Genomic DNA, 21295 nt, shown 5'->3' on the forward strand with positions numbered 1-21295 from the left:
ATTCATCCATCCATGGACACCTGGGTGGCTTCCACTCCTTGGCTACTGTAATTAATGCTGCTCCGATTATAGGCGTATAAATATCTCTCTGAGTTCCTACTCTTAATTCTTTTGGGTCTTCATAGTCTTTTGTGCCCATGGGAGAAGAAGGTAAATCTGCTCTCGTGTAGGGTTTCCCAATTTTTCAGGTTATGGCTTACAAAGGAAATATCTGTTTGGCACCTTGGGGTAACTCGAGAGCTTGGAAGCCCAGACAGTCATGGAGGTGACGGGCTCGGGCTCCACTGTAGGGCTCCCGGCGTACACGGGAGACATGGGCAGGGGAGCCCTTTGATCTGGACGACTACACTCCCCAGGTTACAACCCCACATAGCAAGTGGTGCATGGTGTACAGATGCTCTAGGGATGGGTGGCGGGGCGAAGTGTCCCAAAGAGGCTGTCATCTCCTCTCCATTCACACGCCCTCTTAGAGAACCCAGCCCTTTGTGGCCAGAGGATGAGAGACATTGGACCTCAGAGCGCCTGGCCACAGCTGCCTGCAACAGTGACAAACACGTTACATCAAATTCCCTCTAGAGCCAGAACAGGTCAGGGCACCTAAGGCAGAAGTCAGGTGTGGGAGCTGAGCTGGAAGACCAGGTCAGTTTAGGGACTGAGGCTGCCACTCTGAGGCCCGAGTGTAAGGGAGCCAGGGAACCGGGCTGCACAGGAAAGGGCTGCAACCCCAGAGCTGCACAGAGGGCGGCATCTGAGGAGAGGAGACAGGACGGAAGGGGAACACTGCCCGGAGACCTTTCCTTCGAGGCCGCCTCTGTGTCCTGCATTTCTCTTTTGTGAACGTCAACTCTGTCTGCAATAAGAACTTTCTTCCCTTGAGACGGCTGAATGGCTTCCTGTGCCTTGAAGGTGCAGGAGAGTGGGGCTCGCTGGGACAAAAGTATGAGGTGAGGAAGCTGGAAAGTCAGATCTAGCCTAGTGGGAAAGAACAGAGTGGCCACCAAGACGGCACCGAATGCTTCTTTCTTAAATCGTTTATTAATCTGTTTGGTTAAACAGGGAATGGAAACTGAGAATAATAATTTGCTTAAAAAGTTCAGGTCACGAATGCCCTTTCCCCTAGGAAACGAAAGACTCCATGGTTACAGAGCACACCACTGGGTTATGACGCCGTTTCAAAATAAGGTTTCCAATTCGTTATGTAACAATGTAAACTTCAAAAATAGTAAACTCTAACCCCCTTGTCCCTCTTTACAGATCTATCACAGATAGAATTTTCTGGCAGACCTAAACTGTGGAAGTAAACACCGTGGTGCTTAAAAGTTTCATAAAAAGGTTTGCAGATTCAGTAAATCTTGCGGTCTTGGTCGGGAAGTAAAAGCAACCAGCGATTCATCTTCTGCGGAGTCTACCTTATATGCGCACCGTGACCCGTGTTCTACTACACCGGTCATCAGCTTTGCCACTTTTGTACACACACACACACACACGCACACACACACACAATGTATAGTCTTTTGTTTCTAAAGATTTCTACATCTAAATGATAAGACGGCACCAGTGACCTATAATGTCACCTCGCTTCACATAGGTAAAGACAAAAATTCTGTAGAAGGCACTGTAATTTCTCTTCCATGATCTTACATAGACACGTGAGAGCGAGCCAGCTGGGGCTGGGACTTAACCTTCCCTTTCTGTTACCCGGCTCGGGCCTGTCCTCCTCCGATCGCCACCCCCAGTTAGCCACAGTCAATGGTTTTCCATGTCCGTTATCCTTTTCTGCTCCAGCTTTTCACATCACATCAACCCATCCATCCAACAATCCGTTTATCCAGATTAACTCAGAGTGATCTTTTGGTTCATTGAAATCCCTTAAAATTAAGAGTACAGCTCTGGTATAAAACAAGGTATGACCTACCATAGCTGAAAAGTAATCACAGTGTGCAATGTAATTTTCAGTTGGGAAGAGTCAAAACATCTGCCCTGCCTTGTCAAGAACGTCTGTCATCCCGAACGATCTAGGCAAGCAACACTCTATGCTGCTTTACATTCATTTAAAAAGAGCGGAGAAGTTCTCTTCTCTCCCGTATTTAACTGGTACCCTTAAGTGAAAGGTCTGATGTGAAAAAAAGTGCAAGCAAATTGGACATGCCAATAAATACCATATAACTTACCGCAGATTACCAAAACTGTACAGGTATGTACACCTCACCAAACCGAGGTTCCCCTGCGGGGAAGAGATTCCAAATCACCCACGCGAGCGTCACACAGAGTTCTCGGGCAGACCGTCAGCGGGCGAAGGAGGGCCGGGCCCTCCCGCCCTTGTTCTGAGGTCCCGAGCCCAGGTCCGCGCCGCCCTCCGCCGCCTCCTCCTTTTTCCTCACTTTCAGGCGGGTGAGCAGCTTCATCAACCAGACGTCCCACTCCTCGGGCAGAAGCAGGAGGAGGAAGCCCAGGCCGATGATGACCATGGCGATGACCCGGACCCCGTTGAAGACGATCTTACTGGTGTAGCGATCAACAACTGTAGGGGATGGAGAGCGTGGGTTACCGCGGGGGCGATCGTGCCAGGCCATCAGGAGGGCGGGGCCCCGGCCAGGCCAGGGCCTGGGGCGCCCCCTTCCGCGGGGCCGGAGCTGTTCTCCCTTGACCAGGCGGGCAGGGGCTGCCTCCCAGAAATCCCCCGTTAACTTTACAAACCCTGTTTGCTGCGAGGCCTTGCGCTGTGTTTCACTTTCCCCAATTGACCTGGTACCTTAGTTCCCACATTGATCTGTGCGAGAGACAAAACGAAACACCAGGGGCGGTTGGAGATGTGCGTGTGTATTAATATATACATCCACCGAAGTTAATCGTGGCCACCTCCGGGTTGGCAGGATAATTCAAACGTTACTGCTTTCTTTATATTCTTGGCACTTTTCACATTTTCTACAGTGACATACTTTATTTTTATAATTTAAGAGCATGATATATATAATATACATTCTGAAGACCAAACTTGACCTGGTTCTTTGAAGATAATAAATACAAACTTTTGTTCCACCCCAGGATATTATTAGTGTGAGGCTCTAATGCCACCTGTGTCACCACCGATTATGAAAGTTTATTAAAGGCCCAAGAAGCTCATTCCTGACCCACATCAGGTGAGGGAACAAAATGAGAACAGGATTCACGTCGGTTCGTACAAATCTAGATCATCATTCTCTTCATAACTAAAGATCAAAAGCGTTTCAAATGTTGGTTTTCTTTTCTTTTCTTTTTTTGCTTTCTTGTTCTCTTTTCCTAACTAAATCAAACAAAGAAAATTTGGGGCCTGCCTCTCCACAAGGGAGAATTAGATTGCTTTTGTGTGTGTGTGTGTGGTACGCGGGCCTCTCACTGTTGTGGCCTCTCCCGTTGCAGAACACAGGCTCCGGACGCGCAGGCTCAGCGGCCATGGCTCACGGGCCCAGCTGCTCCGTGGCATGTAGGATCTTCCCGGACCGGGCCACGAACCCGTGTCCCCTGCATCGGCAGGCGGACTCTCAACCACTGCGCCTCCAGGGAAGCCCTAGATTGCTTGTTTTGAACGCATTTTGTGAAAGAGGGTTTTCTGACGTGCATGTGCCGCTTCTGAAGCCTGACGTGCTGGACCGCTGTCCCCCCCCCAGCTCGCCCGCCGCATGAGGGGGCTGCTCTGTCATCCGCGCCATGTCCCGCCACATCCTCCTGCCCCGCCCCCTACCCTTGCACCTGACTCTCACCTCTGTCTGGAGGGTGGGTAGAGAGGTAAAAGTTAAACCTGAAAAAAGGACTTCGTGGGCTTCCCTGGTGGCGCAGTGGTTGAGAGTCTGCTTGCAGATGCAGGGGACATGGGTTCGTGCCCCGGTCCGGGAGGATCCCACATGCCGCGGAGCAGCTGGGCCCGTGAGCCATGGCCGCTGAGCCTGCGCGTCCGGAGCCTGTGCTCCGCAACAGGAGAGGCCACAACAGAGAGAGGCCCGCGTACCGCAAAAAACACACACACAAAAAAAGGCACTTTATTAGTAGCCCTTTTGTGGAATTAAAGTGCCGCTTTTATCTCACTCTAATTCAGAAGCAGTTTGATTTTTAATATTGGCAGCATGGCCTGTTAATTCACAGATGGGGAGAGTCAATTAGCAAGCCATACAAGGGCGTCAGGGAAAGTCAGAAAGCCCAGCAAGGGCTCTGCTCTGACAGTCGGGCAACAGCCGACTCCTCGGCTTCTCTCCTCCCCTGGAGAACTGAAGGTAATTCCTTCCCCTGACACGTTACGGACCCTCTTACGTTGCAGGTAAGTAGTAAGAGAATTCTGATTAACCTCTCACACACCCGGCTGTATGATACGGTCAAAGTAGCTTCTATACCAGGGCCGCCTGGAATATGCCTCCTTGAAATAAGAACACTGTGGGCTATAAAGACACACCAAGATGCAGCGGGGGTAAGTTGATGCGTTATTTTTCAGAAGCCTGTAGTGTATGGAAACTGACAAGCTGGACCACGTTTTTACCAGTTTTCCAGGAGCTCAGGGGCTTTCCTGCCTTTGGAAGTTCTGCCTCATAGGTCATCTCATGTGGTTCTCGTATCAACCAAGGTGATGACGTGGGGACGACCTTCACTTTTAGGGGACAAGCAAAGGCCCAGAGAGGTGATGCGTGGGGACCGCCATCCTCCCTCTGGGCAGGGATGGTGCCGGGCCCAAGGAGTCTGGGGGCCAGGGTGAGGCATATACAGAACGTGTGGAATGGGACAGCAGGAAGAGGTTTAGGAAGCTGATCGCGGCTTTGCCTGTGCTTCCAGGCTTACTAACGCCAGACTGAACGGGATAAGGGGTTGCCATCCCCTGGGGGCCTAATCCTCTAACGGCCCAGAAGCGGGAGGGTCGGGAGATGGCTTTGGCGGGAGCTGTGCGAAGCCCAAGGGGGTGAATGCTCTGGGGAGAAGTGATTCACAAACAGGTTCTACAGGGAGGGCAGGTGTGAGGCGGGGGCGTTCCGGGAGGAAAATCTGAAATTCATCGCAGAAGAAGCCAGGAAAAGGAAGGAGGTGAGGGGCAGGTGATGGCAGGCTTTGGAAGAGCTGCCGGCTGAGCGTGTCGGCGAGTCCCCAGTGAAAGAAAGAGCAGGTCCTGAGCAGCTGGGGGAAGGGCTGTCTCCTGGGACTCGGGGAACAGTGTTTACGCTTCTGCAGTTTGCAGACATGCCTCTACCTCAGGCCTTCCATAACCGGAGCTAGCGGTCTCTTCTGGAAAGCCACTTAACAAAAGGTAAAAATTTCCTCTGCTACATATTTGTCTATACTTAGCAATAGTATTCATGATATACATCTGATCCCCCCACGCCAGTCTGAGGGAGATGGCTTTAGACTTTCTGTATCTTGGTGTGGTATGCGAAAATCAAGCCGCCCTGGAGAAAATATTGCATGGGTCACAAACGTCAACGTTTTACCGAAGCGCTTTCTTTCTACAGAGAAGGTTAAACATGCCTGCTACGCCAGACACAGCCAGAATACACGTGTGTGTGCGCACATGCGTGTTTGTGTGTGTTTGCGTGTGTGTGTGTTTACAAGCAGATACAGAAAGCCATATAGGTTTACCTGCATTCACAGGTACACTGAGGACGATTCCAAGAGACATCAGAGTGGGATATGTAACAGCAATTCCAAAATTTAATACAATATTGAATGCTGAAATACAGAATTAAAAAAAAACAGGTGTTATTCACGACTGGCCCTGGACTTTCCCCTGGTCCGTCGGACCCCAGCTTCTCTGATGAGGCTGGAGTCGCAGGTGTTTTGCCCTTTACTCTGACTCAGTGAATTCCGGGTTCCTGCAAGGGCTCCAGAACTGGGGGATCAGGGCCAAACATCCTGCTGACTCAGCTCTCCTCTCTTTCCTGAGCTTTGAAGAAGGGAAAAGAAATTTGGAAAAGGTAACCAGCGAGCAGGCACTAGAAAAGAGGATTGGGGCCCCCTATGCATCCTACTAACTTTGCTTTTCTCTGTTGCTGGCAATGATTCTGGGATGACTATGAATAGGAGCTTTGGAATGTACGTTTTTATTTTTAAATTTATTTAAATTTAGTTTTATTTCTTTTTGAATTTTTTAAATTGTGGTAAAATGCATATAGCATAAATTTTATTATCCTAATCGTTTTTAAGTGGTATGTACAGTTTTTGATGGAAAAGGGATGAGGCACCTCCTTGGTTACTTTCCTGCTTAGGACCAGCCTTATATCAACTAATGGTGATGATGACACTAACGTTAATGATAATCGGTAGTATTTACTGAACATTATCAGGCAGTGTTCTAAGAGCTCTCTGCATGCACTAATTTACTAACTTCTTACCAGCCCTATGTAAGGAATGTACTATTATTAGTAGATAACACGCAGCATACTGGGCTACTAGTTCACTCTTCAGAGCGCCAAATGACCATGGCCACTACTGCAGCGACCGTAGTCCTGGAATTAGAATCCAGTGTCACCATTTCAAAGGCTTTCCTTTTCGCGACACAATGACCTAGAAAAGCACGAGGAACTTAAGGATAATAACAGACTCGTTTTTCTCCTTCAGGACACGGGTTTCCAAAGACTCCCCTTGAGCTGCCCGGATGCCGCTCTGTGAGTCCCTGCTTTCTGGTGATTCTGACAGCGTGATCGCCACTTACTCAATAAGAGGACGGAAAATCCACAAAGGTTTCCCCATGGAATGTCATCGAAAGAGCTCCAGTGTTCCACTTTGGTAAAGTAGAGGATGACAGGAATACAGGTGATGAAGAGGATGTTAAACACACCCAGAATGGACAGAAATAAGGCGGCTTCTCCAAACTTAGCACTGCCCAGGAGCAGCTTGAACAGGACCTGATGGAGAGAGCAGAGGAGGAGGGGTGATGGCTCACCTAAGACTCCAACTTGCCATGGGGAAGCGAGTGCACTTGGCAAGCTGGGGCTGGACCACGGGACCGACAGCCATGTGACAGGTGAATCCTACCTCATATGGCCTTCAGTGAAGGGTGGTGGGCTTTACCTATGCCCAGTAGCAACACGATGGAGAGTTACTCTCCAGGTACACAGAGAGCAACTTCAGAAACCATAGGTTATCACACTAGGCTTGATTCCTCTGTGCTGTATTCGCGACACCACATCCCCGCTTCAGAGCACTGAAGACGAGGAAGCCACTTAAATTAGAAGCCACTTAAATTAGAAGCCACTTAAATTAGAAGCATCTGCCGTGATTACACATTCCTCTCGGGGACCCTAACATTAATCTCCGACCTTGAACAACACGGTTTGAAAACCAGTGCCCCCAAACAAAAGGGCTTTGGCTGCAAAGACATTTCCTATAAATCAAAGGGAGAGGGATTATAACACTCACAGCTCTCTGCTCCAGCTCACCACCCCTGTTGCCGACATGGCATGGGTTTTAGCGGAACACACCTGACTTTGGTTTCGTGCACCTGTTCCTGTTTGTACATATCTGAGATGCATGAAAAGCCAGGAGAGGGACAAAGGTGACTGGAGAGGCCGGGAAGCTGAGCTCCCAGAGGCCACCGTCCAGCCCGCATGTTTACTGAACCGTCCACAGTTACGGACCTGATGGTCCAATTTCAGTCTCTGCCTTGCTGTCCTTCCTACTTTCCTCCTTCTTCCTCTTCCAGCCATTTCACATCTCTCTCAGGTATCTCTGGGCATTTCTGGGCAGGAAGCACGGAAAGGGAAATACAGTCAATTGCTTTCACCCTTCCACCTACCGGCCTCTCTGGGTAAAGATCAGGCAGTGTAGGAGATGGAAATGTAAGTCTAAATCAGAATATCTGTGTTCATCGTGGATCGCGTTTCTATCCGCTCTCGGCTTCCCGTTAGCATGCAGCTCATTGAAGAGAGCGGAGTGTGGCCTCTCAGTATTTTCTGCATTTGGACCATGGTTCTGGAGTCCCAGAATGGGGCTAGACTATCACATCCTCTGAGTGAGATGTGCCCCAGAGGGGGCAGATGGCCCGTGTATGGTGGGGCAGTGAGGCCAGGGAGCTGATGAAAGGTAAGATGGTACAGATGTTTCACTTTCCAAAAGTGTCTTCCTCCCAGTGCTGGAAAAAAGTTCCTTTTCTTAGAACTTTCTACAATCCTTTATGTTCTGTGTCCAACCGTCTGGATCCACAAAGGGCCAATAAGTCTCAAAGCTAAAATCTCATTTCTCACTGAATCCTCCAGTTCAGTTTCCCCAACCCTGGAGACCACAAAATATTTGCATTCTTGACTTTGGATCCAAAGAGAAGGGCAAGTGAGGGGAGAGAGTGGCTGAGAGGCATAAATGGAGCAGGGGAGAGAGTGAGGGGCGAGTGTGGGGATAACAGTTGTTCTCTAGAGACTTGCAGTTGGCCACGCCTCCCAACAGTTCCCAACATTCTGTCAAAAATATTTTATAATTCCCCACATGATAGTAGCTGTGCTTTTATTCGTTCAGTCTACAGGCAACGCTTGAAATGCACACGGATTCATGTTGAATACTAGTGGCCTCAAAAACCATGGGATAAGAGATTTCGAAGCTGTACCAGGTATTCAAATTTTCATGTCCAGTCTGGTAGGAAAGCACCTGACCAGACACTGAGCCAGCCGGTTAGGGCCCTGGATCCAAACAAGGAAGTCACCAATCGGACTCAGCCAGTCCACGGTTCCACCCGTTTCATCCCAAATGCTGCAAATGTGCAGCCATTGGTGGAAAGGTCTAGAAAGCAGGGCTAAGAGCTGCCGTGTGTCTCATCACCACGAGGCTTCGGGTGCCCGGTGCCCCTGGAAAACAACAGCCTCCCCAAAAGCAACGGGCCGGCCACGCCGAGGCTGCCCTTCCCTCCCAGGAGGGCCCAGAGAGCCTGCTCCCCGCGTCTACCTTGTAGAGTGCGGACACGGAGGCCGAGCCCACCACCAGGGCTATGCCGATGACAGAGTGGCTGTGGAAGCCATCCGCGTAGGTCATCATCACGATCCCGGCGATGGCGAGGATGGCGGCCACGATCTGCGTGGAAGGAAGACACGGTGGTTACGGCAGCGGTGGGGAATCGGAGGGGCCCCTAAGGGCCAAGGGGTAGGCGTGTTCATGGGGGTGCGATGGCGGGGAGGCTCCTTTTCAGTCCTTCTTTGGGGACCAAGCAGAGGCTGCTTTCCTGTCTAAATATTTGCCCCTGCTTGCAAGGGGGCACTCGGCAAAGCCCGGCATGACCCAGGAACCGGAAACGGTTGGCAGCAAGGAGTGGCACCGTAGCTTGGCATCACGTGGGAGGGGGGCAGCCACGTGATTCCCGGGCACCCGAGAGGAGGCGGTCATAATCCCAACCACAGGCTATTGGGTCGTGACAAGGCCTGGTGATGACCACCTCTTAGTTCCCTCGCACCCCTCTGTAAGCACCTCATAGGGTCCCGCTTTTAGGTATCTCATGTCTCAACAGAGAAGGCACAGTGACGACCACAGGCCTTGGCCCCATTCTACACGCCAGCAGTAGGACCTTCTGAGGGAGCGTGTGTCATGGGCCAATCAGGGCTACAAACAGTGTCCTAACCCTGGCGCTGCAGTTCCTTTCCCTGGCTGCTGCAGGGCCTGACCTCCACGGCCCACCCCCTCCAATCCTGTTCTACTCAGGTGGAGTGGACACTCCAGGGACACATACACGTTCCTGCTGTGCAAAGTCAAACTGTCAGAGTGCACAGGAGATCCACTGACTTGGGATAACACTTCGCAAAGGAGAAATGCATTAGCACCCAGAATACGCGTAAGTTCTAGTCAGAGGTGATTGTGGAGCTGCAGAGACGTTGCTGGGTGGCAAGTGCTAAGGGGCCGCTGTAGGCAGAACCCGGGGAGGGCAGGACAAACGAGTGCAGCACAAGTTCTGACCACTGGATCTACTGGGAGTCTCTCTCTCTTACGGATTTGCTCAAAATTCCCTCCGCTCTCTGTAGCAACATCGAGTAGCTGACATTTACTGAGTGGTCACGGGATACATGTTTTCTGTGTATCTTCTCATTTAATCCTCAAACTAGGTAGACATTATCATTCATTTCATTTTATAGGCACGGACACTTAGGCTCAGAGAGGTTCAGCAACTTGCCCAAAGTCACAGAGCTGCTGTGTGGCAGAGCAGGGACACACATTTCGGGTCTCATTGCAAAGTCAGTGTTTTATATATATAAACACAGAAAGTAGGATTCACATAATAGGCCACTGCCAATTCTACTCTGAGATCTAAAGTGAGGTTTCCTGCAGGTTGAAGCACGCCATGCTCAGGTCAGTGAGAGGTGACGTGCTTGGGTCTCAGCAGCTTGAGGTGTGCGTTCCTCATGCGGTATTTTCATACAGAGACACATACACCCGCACACAGAGGCCCTTGAGAGAGCAGGAGACCATCATTTCCGAGAGAAGTACCATCCCTGCTCTGTCTACTTGCTCTTTCTGGTTTAGTGATTCACCTTTATCTCTCATGATCACATCACACCCATATTTTATATTCAAATGCTACACGTACTGTGTACGACTCTTCATTCAGAGAAAGAAACAGAGGCACAAGACAATAAGTGACCTTTTTTCCCTCCAGGAGAACAAGGGGCTAATGAAAAAGCAGGCAGGGCAAGGGGTGTGGGTTCTGCTCCAGAGGACATGCACGGTGCAAAGATGCTGCCCCCAGCAGCTGGACCGGGCTAGGCAGCCAGGTAAACAGAGAGAGGGAACTAATTAGAAAAAGAAGGGAAGGAGACAGAGAGAGGGAAGAATACAGCTACATTGCAGATGATGCGGCGCATCTCCAAAGGTACTTAAGTCTTTCCAAACATAAAGATGAAGTTTGAGGGGATGAAGGAGAACAAGGGTTATTTTTCCCTGAAGGTTTACAAGGAAGATTTTGGATCTCCTTACTCTCTTTTCTCTATTGATTAAATCACAAACAGCTAAAAGCTTCCGCCTGAGCTGTGCTGTGCAGAAGAGCTGAGGGAAGAGGCAAGAAATAGAGAGCGTGGGTGGCCACAGGCTTCCTGGCCAACATTTGCCAAGTCCAGGCCGGTGGGTTCATTCCGACAGGTGGCACCGGGGACAGTGCTCTCCCCGTTCAGGCCTCCAGGCTTCCCCTCTTGGGGGTCCCCGCCACACGTCACAGGCTTGACCCACCCGATTACAGGGCTCACTCTCTGGGCATCAAGAGTTCCCCTGGAAGCCCCGACCCGGAGCCTGAGGCCCTGACCGCCGTGCTGGAGGGGAAGCTGGCGCTCACCTCGCGTCCAACACCCCTAATAGCAGAGCAGAGTTGAAACATACCCTGCAGGTCTGGGGGGCAGAGCCTGAGCGTCCTTCCCCCAAACCTGCCATTCCCTTGAAGATAGATACCAGATCTCTTGAAAAAATAAGTGCAGAGTTTCCATTTTCACCCTAACATGTCTGGTTTCTTGGTTTACATTTGGAAAGGTTCCCTGCCTGTTTCCTGCACTCAGATGAACTCTCCGGGAAGGCCGGTCCTGCGTGTCCTGTGGTTTCACGTGGTCCTCACCTTCTAGATCCGGGCCTCCCTGGGGGAGAACGGCGAGTCTCAGGATGGAATCGAGTGAATTTCCCTCCTTCCCCCCACCCCTCCTTTCTCACACTTTCCTGTTGCCCCCAACCCCAATGTATCCCACTGAACAAGAACTTGGGGATCCACACAGATGGGTGACAGTGGCCTGAGACCAACAGGGGTGACAGCCACCATCTCCACTTCGGCTGGGGAAAATCTTCCCGGGGAAGAGGAAGAAACATGGGCAAGGGGGACGCTGAGGCCAGCACGCTGCCGTTTAACCTCTTAATGGGGGCCTTGCCCGTGTGGTTATAACCTGCCCGGCCCCCAGGGCTCTGGATTCAGGGCCCCAGCAACCCACCGATGCCCCCGTCCCCCCCACGGCGCACTGTTCCCCATCAGCTGTCAGGCCGAGAGGGAAGGTGTAGCCCTCAGTGGAGTCTGCCCGCCTCTCAGACCAGCGCCACTTCTCACTCCTGCTAAAGATGTGACGGGCTGCACGTTCTCTGCCAGACAGAGCGCCGTCTGCGATGCATTTCAGATCTGCACAGTCTGGGGCAGTTTAAAAAAGGGAGAGGACAGGCTAATTTTTAAATATACCTCCCCTCAACACTTCCCCTCCCGACCGCTGTGCTGCCCTCATTGACTCCAAGAGAATCCGGAGGAATTTCCAGATGCTCTAGTTCACCCCTCTCGTGTCGGAGGCTGGGAAGGGGTCTGAGCAGTGAACCCCCCGCCCCGGGTTCCCCTACGCTCTGTGTGCCCTGTGCCCTCCTCCCCCAGGCCGTGCTCAGGTGGCAAGGGACAGCCGCCCAAACAGAAGTCGGAGCCGGGATCAGCAGCTGGGGTTACCGTTCAGGGATGGCCCCGTGGGAGAGGCTGCCAGCGTGTCACTATGGAAGACATCAGCTGGGATCTTACTGAGATGGGAACTGCTCTTGGAAGAAGTCCAGGCTCCCCAGGACCGAGCTGCGGTGTTTGGATGCCGCCCAGATGATCCCTCAGCTTGTCTCCTTGCTCTTCCTCCAGTCCTCCTGGTGTGAACGCTCTAGCTGCAGTGGGTGATTGTGAAGAGCGGAGGGTCCCATCTGCCACCTCCTCTGAGATGCGGGCAGCGGGCAGTGCAGCTGGTCAACCCCTCCTTCATCCAGCTGCGGGCCACAGCCGGGCGGGCTTTGGCCTGGGAGGGGCCGTACCTCCTGCCCCCAGAATTCTACTCGCTGTCATTCTCCTGCTGCTTCTGCTACACCAAACCGCCTCCCTAAACAGTTGCCAACCTCTGACACTGTCAGCCAAAGACTGGGCAGGTCCGTCGAACGCCTCTTATTGAGAAGGAATAAGAAGAATAACAACACTGAGAAAAGATGACATTTATTGGGTTTCACGTGTCGGGCACGCATACCTTATTGTATTCTTACAACTGTTCTCTGAGTACTAACATTCTATTTTAACATCGGGTAATTAAGGCTCAGAGATGTTAAGTAACTAGCTCAAGGTCCAACAGCTCATGAGAGTGGACCCAAACTCTCATCGCTCGACTCTAGGTTAGAGGATCCATCATGACCCCAAGCCTGGAAGACACGTGAAACGCACATCTAGGTACACAGTCAAGGGGTGATGTGGGGGCCAACGTGGGCTCCTCTCATACACTCGCCTCTGATGCCACATGTGGCTACGATCTCCCCAGCATTCGAAGATAAACATTTTCTTCTCTCTGGTCTGTCTGCATGACTCGGCCCTGTTGATGTTTTCTAGGAACCACAGCCCTTGTGATTTGAGTCCCTGCCTTAATAACTCAGGCCCTCTATGTCACCTGTTCCACAAACATCTGTCCTCTACATCTGTGTGACTCTCAGGCCAGTCTGCTCAGCCCTCCAGGATGGAAAAGAGTGTCAGTTGCCTTCAATCTCTGGCAATGACCCAGGAGAAGATGCCAGCTAACCCAGCATTCCGAGGAAAGTCTCAGAGAACCTGTGTACTGGTTAGGTCTCATCTTGGGCTCAAATCTCCAACTGTTTCTCAAGGGGGGCCTTTCAGTCACACCGGCCAGCTGCCGACATCTAGCTCTCTAGTAAAATCTCGGAGTGGGACGACCTTAGAGGACAGGTCACGTACTTCGAAGAGGGGTGATGATTATTGGAGAGACTCACAACTGCGTGGTGCTTTACAGATTACGATGTTCCATCACCGACACCGGCTCCTGGATCTTCATTTCAGCGCTGGCCTCGTGCCAAAGGCTTCAACACGAAAATCTGTTCAGTCTACAGGGGTCGGCACAGCCCAAGCTGAGTAAGCGGCCAGGATGGCAGGACTGAATCACAGCTCAGGGATGTTAGCGGAAACCCTCTTTACTCATGAATAGCAATGAAGAGAAGATCTGGGTGTGCCACTCTGTTCTCTGTGAGTCCAAGTGGGTTTCAGTGTTTTCGCACCTCCTTCTTTTAACCTCAAAAACTTTCTGTTTGCTTCTGCTTAGATGCAGAACGAACCTCGAAGCCTCTCTTCACAGTAACAATCTCATCCGGAATTTGTTTTGGACATCAGAGTCACGCCTCCAAATGCTCCATGCATCCCCCTGGCTTTTGACCTCAAAATAAAGCCGCAGTGGGTCCTAGGACATCCGAATCTTTAGCGTCCGGGCGACTGGACCGATGGCCTCTGGCCGTACCTCATTTCTAGTGGAGGTGTACTCGATGGTCTATTGGCTCAAAGCTTTTCTGGGTGGTAGCACAGCGAGCTGAGTTCTTATTCCAAAATTAACACGAAGCCTCAAAACAAATTTTCCCCCTACTGCAAGCCAAAACTCCGACTCAGCAGTTGACTCCCGTCCCCTCTGCTGTTTGAGAAACTAGGTGGGCGTGAATCCACCATGAAGGTGATGCCCCTGTCCCCAGGACAATTAGCGAAGGACACAAGCGCCTGGAGTCTGCCCCTTGCTGGGTTCCCAGCAGGGTTCACTCTAAAGCAGAGGTCCCCAGCCCCTGGGCTGTGGACCGGTACCGGTCCGCGGCCCATTAGGAACTGGGCCGCAGAGCAGGAGGTGAGTGGCGGACGGGCGAGCGAGCGAAGCTTCATCTGTGGTTACAGCCACTCCCATCGCTCCCATTACCGTCTGACCATTCCCACCGTCCACCTCCCCACTCCCGTCCCTGGAAAAACTGTCTTCCACGAAACCCGACCCCGGTGCCCAAAAGGTTGGGGACCGCTGCTCTAAAGGGACTGCCCTTCAAAAGGACTCTGAGCTTCGTGGGCTTCCTACACGGCCTGAGGGTGCAGGAAGGAGTAAGCGAGGCGCTCTGACTACAGGACTACCAGCTGCCTGGTCGAATCCTTTTTGTCCTCGTTTGTGACAAGGTGATGGTGGTGCAGTGGCAGGTCCTGGCCAGCAGAGGGAGACAAGCAGAAGCCGGCAGGATTCTGTCAAGGCTAAATGTCACCTGTTCCTTTTATCTCTATTTCGGCTCCTGTTTGATAGCGCACTTGTCATATTTCACACAACTGTTCTGAAATGTGACTAGCTAAATCTGACTTGATTTTAAGGGAAGGCACGCAGTCTCAGATGTAACAACCAGAGGTAATTCGGGGGTATCATTCCATTCTCCCTTGCTCTGGGGTTGAAGGGAGTGAAACTGTCCCTCCAAAGTTTGGACTTAGCATAAGCGTGTCCGGCCCACTTGGGCATTGAACCCACGGTCCAGACAAAGGGCCGCCAAGACTGCACGTCCGTGTGGATGCAGAAGGACCTTTGGCTTTCAGATACCTCCTAAGCAGACAGTGGCAGTGTTAGCAGAGGGCTCCAGGCCGCAGGACCCCTGAGAGGCGGGGTGAGCACATCACTCCTCCCGGGGGGGGTCCCCGAGCAGCACACACTTTAGAGAATGCTTGTTGAAATGCTTGAAATGAAAGGTGCTTTAATGAACGCTTGTCTAGAATGGTTCGCAAGCAAGAAGGTTGGCAAGGCACCCCGAGAGCCGGGCTCCTTTTCCGCTGCAAATGAGAAGGAAAGTGGTTACAGCAGCTTATGCTTAACGGCCCAGCACAGGGGGCTAAGCAAGCCGATGGGCAGGTTTTGGCTGGCATGACTGAGTGAGGGAGGAAGACAGAGAATAAGGAACTTACCCTCACTCCCATGAACCTGTCCCTGAGAACGATCCACGAGAGCAAAAACACAAAGGCTTTGTTGCAGCAGAACAATACGGACACGTCCGTAGTGTTTATTTTCTTTATTGCATGTAAGTACAGGTAGTTTGTGAGTGTCCAAAGAACACCAAAGGGTGCTGCCTTGGTAAAAAACACCTTCAAAGTCAAGCCATTGTCTCCAAAAAATCGACAGCATTCCCTAAAACAAGGAAAGAGAGTCAGTGTTATTATATTCTTGGGTTGAGACAGACCATTTTTTCCCCCTCTACCCAGTTTATTTATTTATTTTCTTTTAGCAGATGCAGGACGGGGTGGGGTCCTTTGGTTTATTATTATGTTTTAGCAACATCTTTCTAACAAAGCCCTTCAATCTATGCTTTAGTCCATTGAAGAAAGCGTCGCACAAGGATCTGCTGTCATGGATTATTCCTTCTGTCCATGTTGGGTTTGGAACGGATGGTGCTGGCAGAAGGTAATGTTGGGACCATCGGATCTGAAGAAGCCCCAATTCCACGGTGACTGCCTAAAGGATTCTGCCACTTGGTTAGTAAGAGAAGGACGTCTCTAGACCTTTTCTTCTCAGGGGGCTGGATAGTGAAGAGAATTCACTGAAACATATTTTTAACAAATTTGCCCCCAAGTGAAATGGTGATCAGGCAGTGGCGGTCATTCCCTGGGCACATCTAATATATTTTGGCTATGATATCAATGGTGTTTACTGTCTATACATTTTCTCCACGAGGCCCTTTCTAGAGTTTGTCATTTCACCAAGTGCGAGGGCCTGTCCCCGCGCCATCTGAGAGGTGAGCACAGGAGGAACAAGCAGGTCCAACAGCTCAGCATCTTAAGAGAGGAAGAGGTGAGGAAATGCCTGTAGAAGAAAGTTTTCCAATGCCATCATTCCAGATTCTAGGGGAAGGATCACTGATATCTGAAAAGCTGCTTAAGAAAAAGAAAGCCGGGCTTCCCTGGTGGTGCAGTGGTTAAGAATCCGCCTGCCGATGCAGGGGACACGGGTTCGAGCCCTGGTCCGGGAAGATACCACATGCTGCGGAGCAACTAAGCCTGTGCGCCACAACTACTGAGCCCGCGCTCTAGAGCCCGTGAGCCACAACTACTGAGCCCGCGTGCCACAACTACTGAAGCCTGCACGCCTAGAGCCTGTGCTCCGCAACAAGAGAAGCCACCACAGTGAGAAGCCCGTGCACCACAACGAAGGGTAGCTCCCGCTGGCCGCAACTAGAGAAAGCCCGCACACAGCAACGAAGACCCAACGCAGCCAAAAATAAAATAAGTAATATAAATAAATTTAAAAACGAAAAGAAAAAGAAAGCCAACCTTGCCCAGGCAGAAGAAGATGGGAAGAGGAGGCTGTGGGCAGAGGGTGTGGAGAGAGGGCTGAGGGGGCTGGCTCTATAGACAGCTGTCCACTGCCCTGGGTGGGAGTGGAGAGCATCGTTCTGCCGGGCCCCACGAGCCCGGCCAAGGACAGGGATGAGTGAGGACATGCTGCCCCACAGCCATCACTGTCCAGGCTCACGACAGGGCCCAGGGTGGCCCACGTACCAGCGAGTGAGCAGTCAGGGAGAGAAAAGATGGAACGAGAATGAGCCATATGCGCTAAGGTGGGGAAGAGCTGCAGCCCATGCCACTCGGCATGAAAATGCAGCAGTCACGGAGGAAAACGGAAAACAAGAGTCAAAGGGGATGTGATGTGATTTTAAATTTAATCTTGTTTGTTCTTTTCATCAATCTCAGATGCAATCTGCCTTTGTTCATTGCTCCACTATGGGATATCAATAGAAGAAACAGAAAACTCATCACCGTTGGCTGAACCCTGAGTCTTACGTTGCTTCTAAACCAGCAGCAGGTAAATATAAAACATTCAAATCACTAAATTTACCATGAAACCAATTCAACTGAATTGATTCCCTTTTGGCTCTCTATGAATGGAACTTTCATCTAACTGACGTGTTGATATTTCTGTTTGCCGTGTAATTTTCTTTTTTTTTTTTTGCGGTGCGCGGGCCTCTCACTGTTGTGGCCTCTCCCGTGGCGGAGCACAGGCTCAGGATGCGCAGGCTCAGCGGCCATGGCTCACGGGCCCAGACGCTCCGCGGCATGTGGGATCTTCCGGGACCGGGGCACGAACCCGCGTCCCCTGCATCGGCAGGCGGACTCCCAACCACTGCGCCACCAGGGAAGCCCTGCCGTGTAATATTCATACAATAGTTCAGCTGCATTTTCCATGGGTCTTTCTGCAGCCCCTATTTACAGGGCAGTCCTCTTGCCCCCAGGGACAGTGACCAGGGGCAGCTTCCTTCATGTTTGTGATTATGGCGGCTATAAAGTGATGAGAATGATCAACAGGAAATCCAAGTGTTCTTTCTTGTCATTAATGTCAACCTATTTTAACCAAACTTAGAGGTTGTTACCCTACTTAAGGGAACATAACACAAGGAGGATTTCCAAGTTTCTCCTGACTATGATAAAAAATGATTCATGTTGTTGCAGGGGCCATACAAAGTCAACTGGGACACCTTACGTCCTCTCTGAGAATCTACGTTTGATTCATCCAACGTGTGATGGTTGCAGAAGTGATGGGTGGGGTACAGACATGGCTGGGTAGTGAATGGCCCAAGCTGTTGACCAGAAGTGGGGAGGAGAGTGGGGACCCATCCTGGAGATGGAAAAGGCAAGATTTCTGGGCCCCGCAGAGCTCTGTTGGCCCTTTGAGGACTCACGGTCAGGGGATTACAGGCCAGGTGGGCAGATCTTGGTTCTAATGAGACCAAGATGATTGATCCCTGAGCCAGTGAGCCTAGTGCTGTTTTAAGACCAAACACTGTGCACTAATCCATGTCAGCTGGCTTGGGTATATGGCCCACATATACCCTTGATGGCAAGGGGACCCAAGTGTATCAAGAATAGAGGACAATAGATACTCTCTTGCCTGATTTCCACTTGGCTGACGCGACAGTCTAATGCCCTTCATTCCTGGCACAATAAAGGCCTGAGGCTGGCAGGTTACTGCCCAGCATGCCCAAGCCCTGCGGTTCCTACTGACTGAATCATGTGTTGGCCAAGATTTCAATGTCTTTGTTTCCAGTCCTGCTTGTGTCAACTGTTCTTGGTTGTTTCAAGCGTGTAATTCAATTAAATATTTCCTAAACCAATGAAGTATGACTGAGAAAAGAAAGTTGTGCTTTTCCTATGAAATCTAAATTGAGAGCTTCAAGGAAGACTTAAAAAGCAAGTCGCTAAAATATTGCTACCGAATTGTGTGAATGAAACAATGTGAAAGATAGGGAAAACCATAAAAATCTCACTCATATTATTTAACAAAAACCTATGTTCTCGGTGCTCTTTAAATAACTCTGACTGGGACAGGCTGGCTTGATGGGATTAGGATGGCTTGCCATTTAATTCAAATCAACAAGCACCTGTTTATCACTTGTTATAGTCACAATTCCAGACACTGTAGCTGATACAAAACAAGTGAATAGTCCCTCCTCTCGAAAAAATTATGGTAAAATTGGGAAGATAAGACTGATTCCTCAATAGGAAGTAATGCAAGTTTAAATAAAATCACCTATTAGGTGGTGTGGAATATAATAATGCTATAGAATTCCCATCAAGTGGAGAGAGTTGAACTGATTGGAAAAGGTCTCATAAAAGATAAGATTTTGAGTTAAACCTTTAAGGATAGCTAGGATTTATACAGTCGGGGTTGGGAAAGATATAATATTCTTAGAGAGAGAAGAAATTGCACCCATGACACAAGAACAAATGGCTATAAAAATGGAAATAATCTTGCAAATTAAATACAGAATAGGCAAATTTTAAAAATTAATAGAAGAGTTAGAATATACAGTCAAGATAAACTTGAGGAGGGGGAGAGAGTGAAAGTGAGAGCGAGACAGATAGAAAGAAAAGCTAATATGAGAAGGTCAAGCCAGAAGGTCCAATATTGAACTTAAAAAGAAACACCAGAAAGAGAAAATGAAAAAATGAAATGGAGGAAATTACAAAATAAATAATTCAAGAAAGTTTTTTAGAACTATAGGACATGGGTCTTCATAATGAAAGGACTCACCAAGTACCAAGCAAAATGGAGAGCCACGACAAGACATATACTTGTAGCAAAAAGGGATAAAGATAAGACTTAAGGCTCCCAAGAGAAATAAAACAAAATAGGGAGAATTGGGAGTGACTGAGAGTGAGTGGGTGTGGAACAGGAGTTACCATTTTTTAATGATAATTCTTTTATTATTCATTTGCTTTTCCAACGTATGTGCAAGTATTAAAATGCTAAAAATAAAAATTATTTAAAAACACGAGAGGTCAAGTTGCCGTGACTGAAGCTGCAAAGTGAGTACCCTGAGATAGCTTTGAGGGGTGCAGTTTGAAAGCCACAGATACAGAGAAACCCTACTAGTTACAGATAAGGATGCTGTAGCTCAGACAGATTAAATGACGCGCTCACGTTCAAGTTCAATCAGACAGTGGCGGAGCCAGACCTGCAGCCTGTGCTCACTCCTCAGTGAACACTCCCAATGGATCCTTGCTGAACCCAGAGTCTTACGTTGCTTCTAAACCAGCAGCAGGTAAATATAAAACATTCAAATCACTAAATTTACCATGAAACCAATTCAACTGAATTGATTCCCTTTTGGCTGTCTATGAATGGAACTTTCATCTAACTGACGTGTTGATATTTCTGTTTGCCGTGTAATTTTCTTTTTCTTCTTTTTTTTTTTTTTTTTTGCTATGATATCAATGGTGTTAGCAACATCTTTCTCTCTCTTCTGGATCCTTTCCATCACCATTTCAACATGTCTAAGCCTCGCCAACCTTAAAAGACGCCCCCAGAGCAAGAGCAAGCACCTTCAGCCCCTTTTCCTCTCTCTTCCCCTCTTTCAGAGGCAAGATTTTAGAACCGTCAGCTGCATTCATGTCCCCGTGACCACCTCTCTCACTCTTCAGCTCTCTCTGATCCAGTGTCTGTCCCCACCACTCACCCAAACTCCTAGACTGATTACCAATGACCTCCCAGTTGCTGAATCCCATGGGTGCTTCCCGGTCTTACTTTTGGGAGCCTTTGACATTGTTGACTGTTCGTCCTTTAACCAACCTTCTTGGCTTACAACTCAGCACACTCCCCTGGGTTTCCTCCTACCTGTCCACACCCTCCCAAGACTTCCTTGGTATTTTCCTAGGGTTCTCTTCTAGGTCCCCCTCTTTTGACCCTACAAACAGTCACTGAGCAGTCTAATCTACTGTCAGAGTTTCAAAGCCCAGCCAGTGACTCTGTAGTCAGGATGCTTCTCCTATCTGGTACCATCTGCATCCTGGACATTCCCAGACACCAAAAATTCAGCCTCCCCAAATGAACTCCCCAAATTCCCCTCAATCCTCAATCACCATAAGGTACCACGATTCATATTTCTTCTACTGGCTAGATACTCTGGAATCATTCTTAACGTCTCCTTTTTCCTCTTCACATCTCATTCATCAACAAGGCTTACAGGTTACTTCTCCTAAGTATCTCATTGCCATGACCACCACCTGGCCCATGCCTCTGTCTCCTCTCACTTGGACTACGGTCACTGGAATCTGAGCTTCTCTCCA

At 49.9% G+C, this 21295-nt stretch overlaps 1 protein-coding gene across 1 annotated transcript in view; it reads right to left on the minus strand.

Annotated features, from left to right (window-relative positions):
- Nucleotides 1–912: 912 nt before the first annotated feature.
- SLC35F3 (solute carrier family 35 member F3) overlaps nt 913–21295 on the minus strand; it is a 99812-nt gene continuing 79429 nt past the window's right edge. Inside the window, exons 3-7 of the mRNA XM_033842056.2 lie at nt 15644–15863; nt 8884–9009; nt 6665–6857; nt 5593–5682; nt 913–2521 (exon numbers count right to left, since the gene is read on the minus strand). Of these exons, the coding sequence (XP_033697947.1) occupies nt 2286–2521; nt 5593–5682; nt 6665–6857; nt 8884–9009; nt 15644–15863 (865 nt within the window). The 3' untranslated portion in view covers nt 913–2285. The remainder of the gene's footprint in view (nt 2522–5592; nt 5683–6664; nt 6858–8883; nt 9010–15643; nt 15864–21295) is intronic.

The sequence above is a fragment of the Tursiops truncatus genome, chromosome 16, assembly GCF_011762595.2.
Source record: "Tursiops truncatus isolate mTurTru1 chromosome 16, mTurTru1.mat.Y, whole genome shotgun sequence".
NCBI lineage: Eukaryota > Metazoa > Chordata > Mammalia > Artiodactyla > Delphinidae > Tursiops > Tursiops truncatus.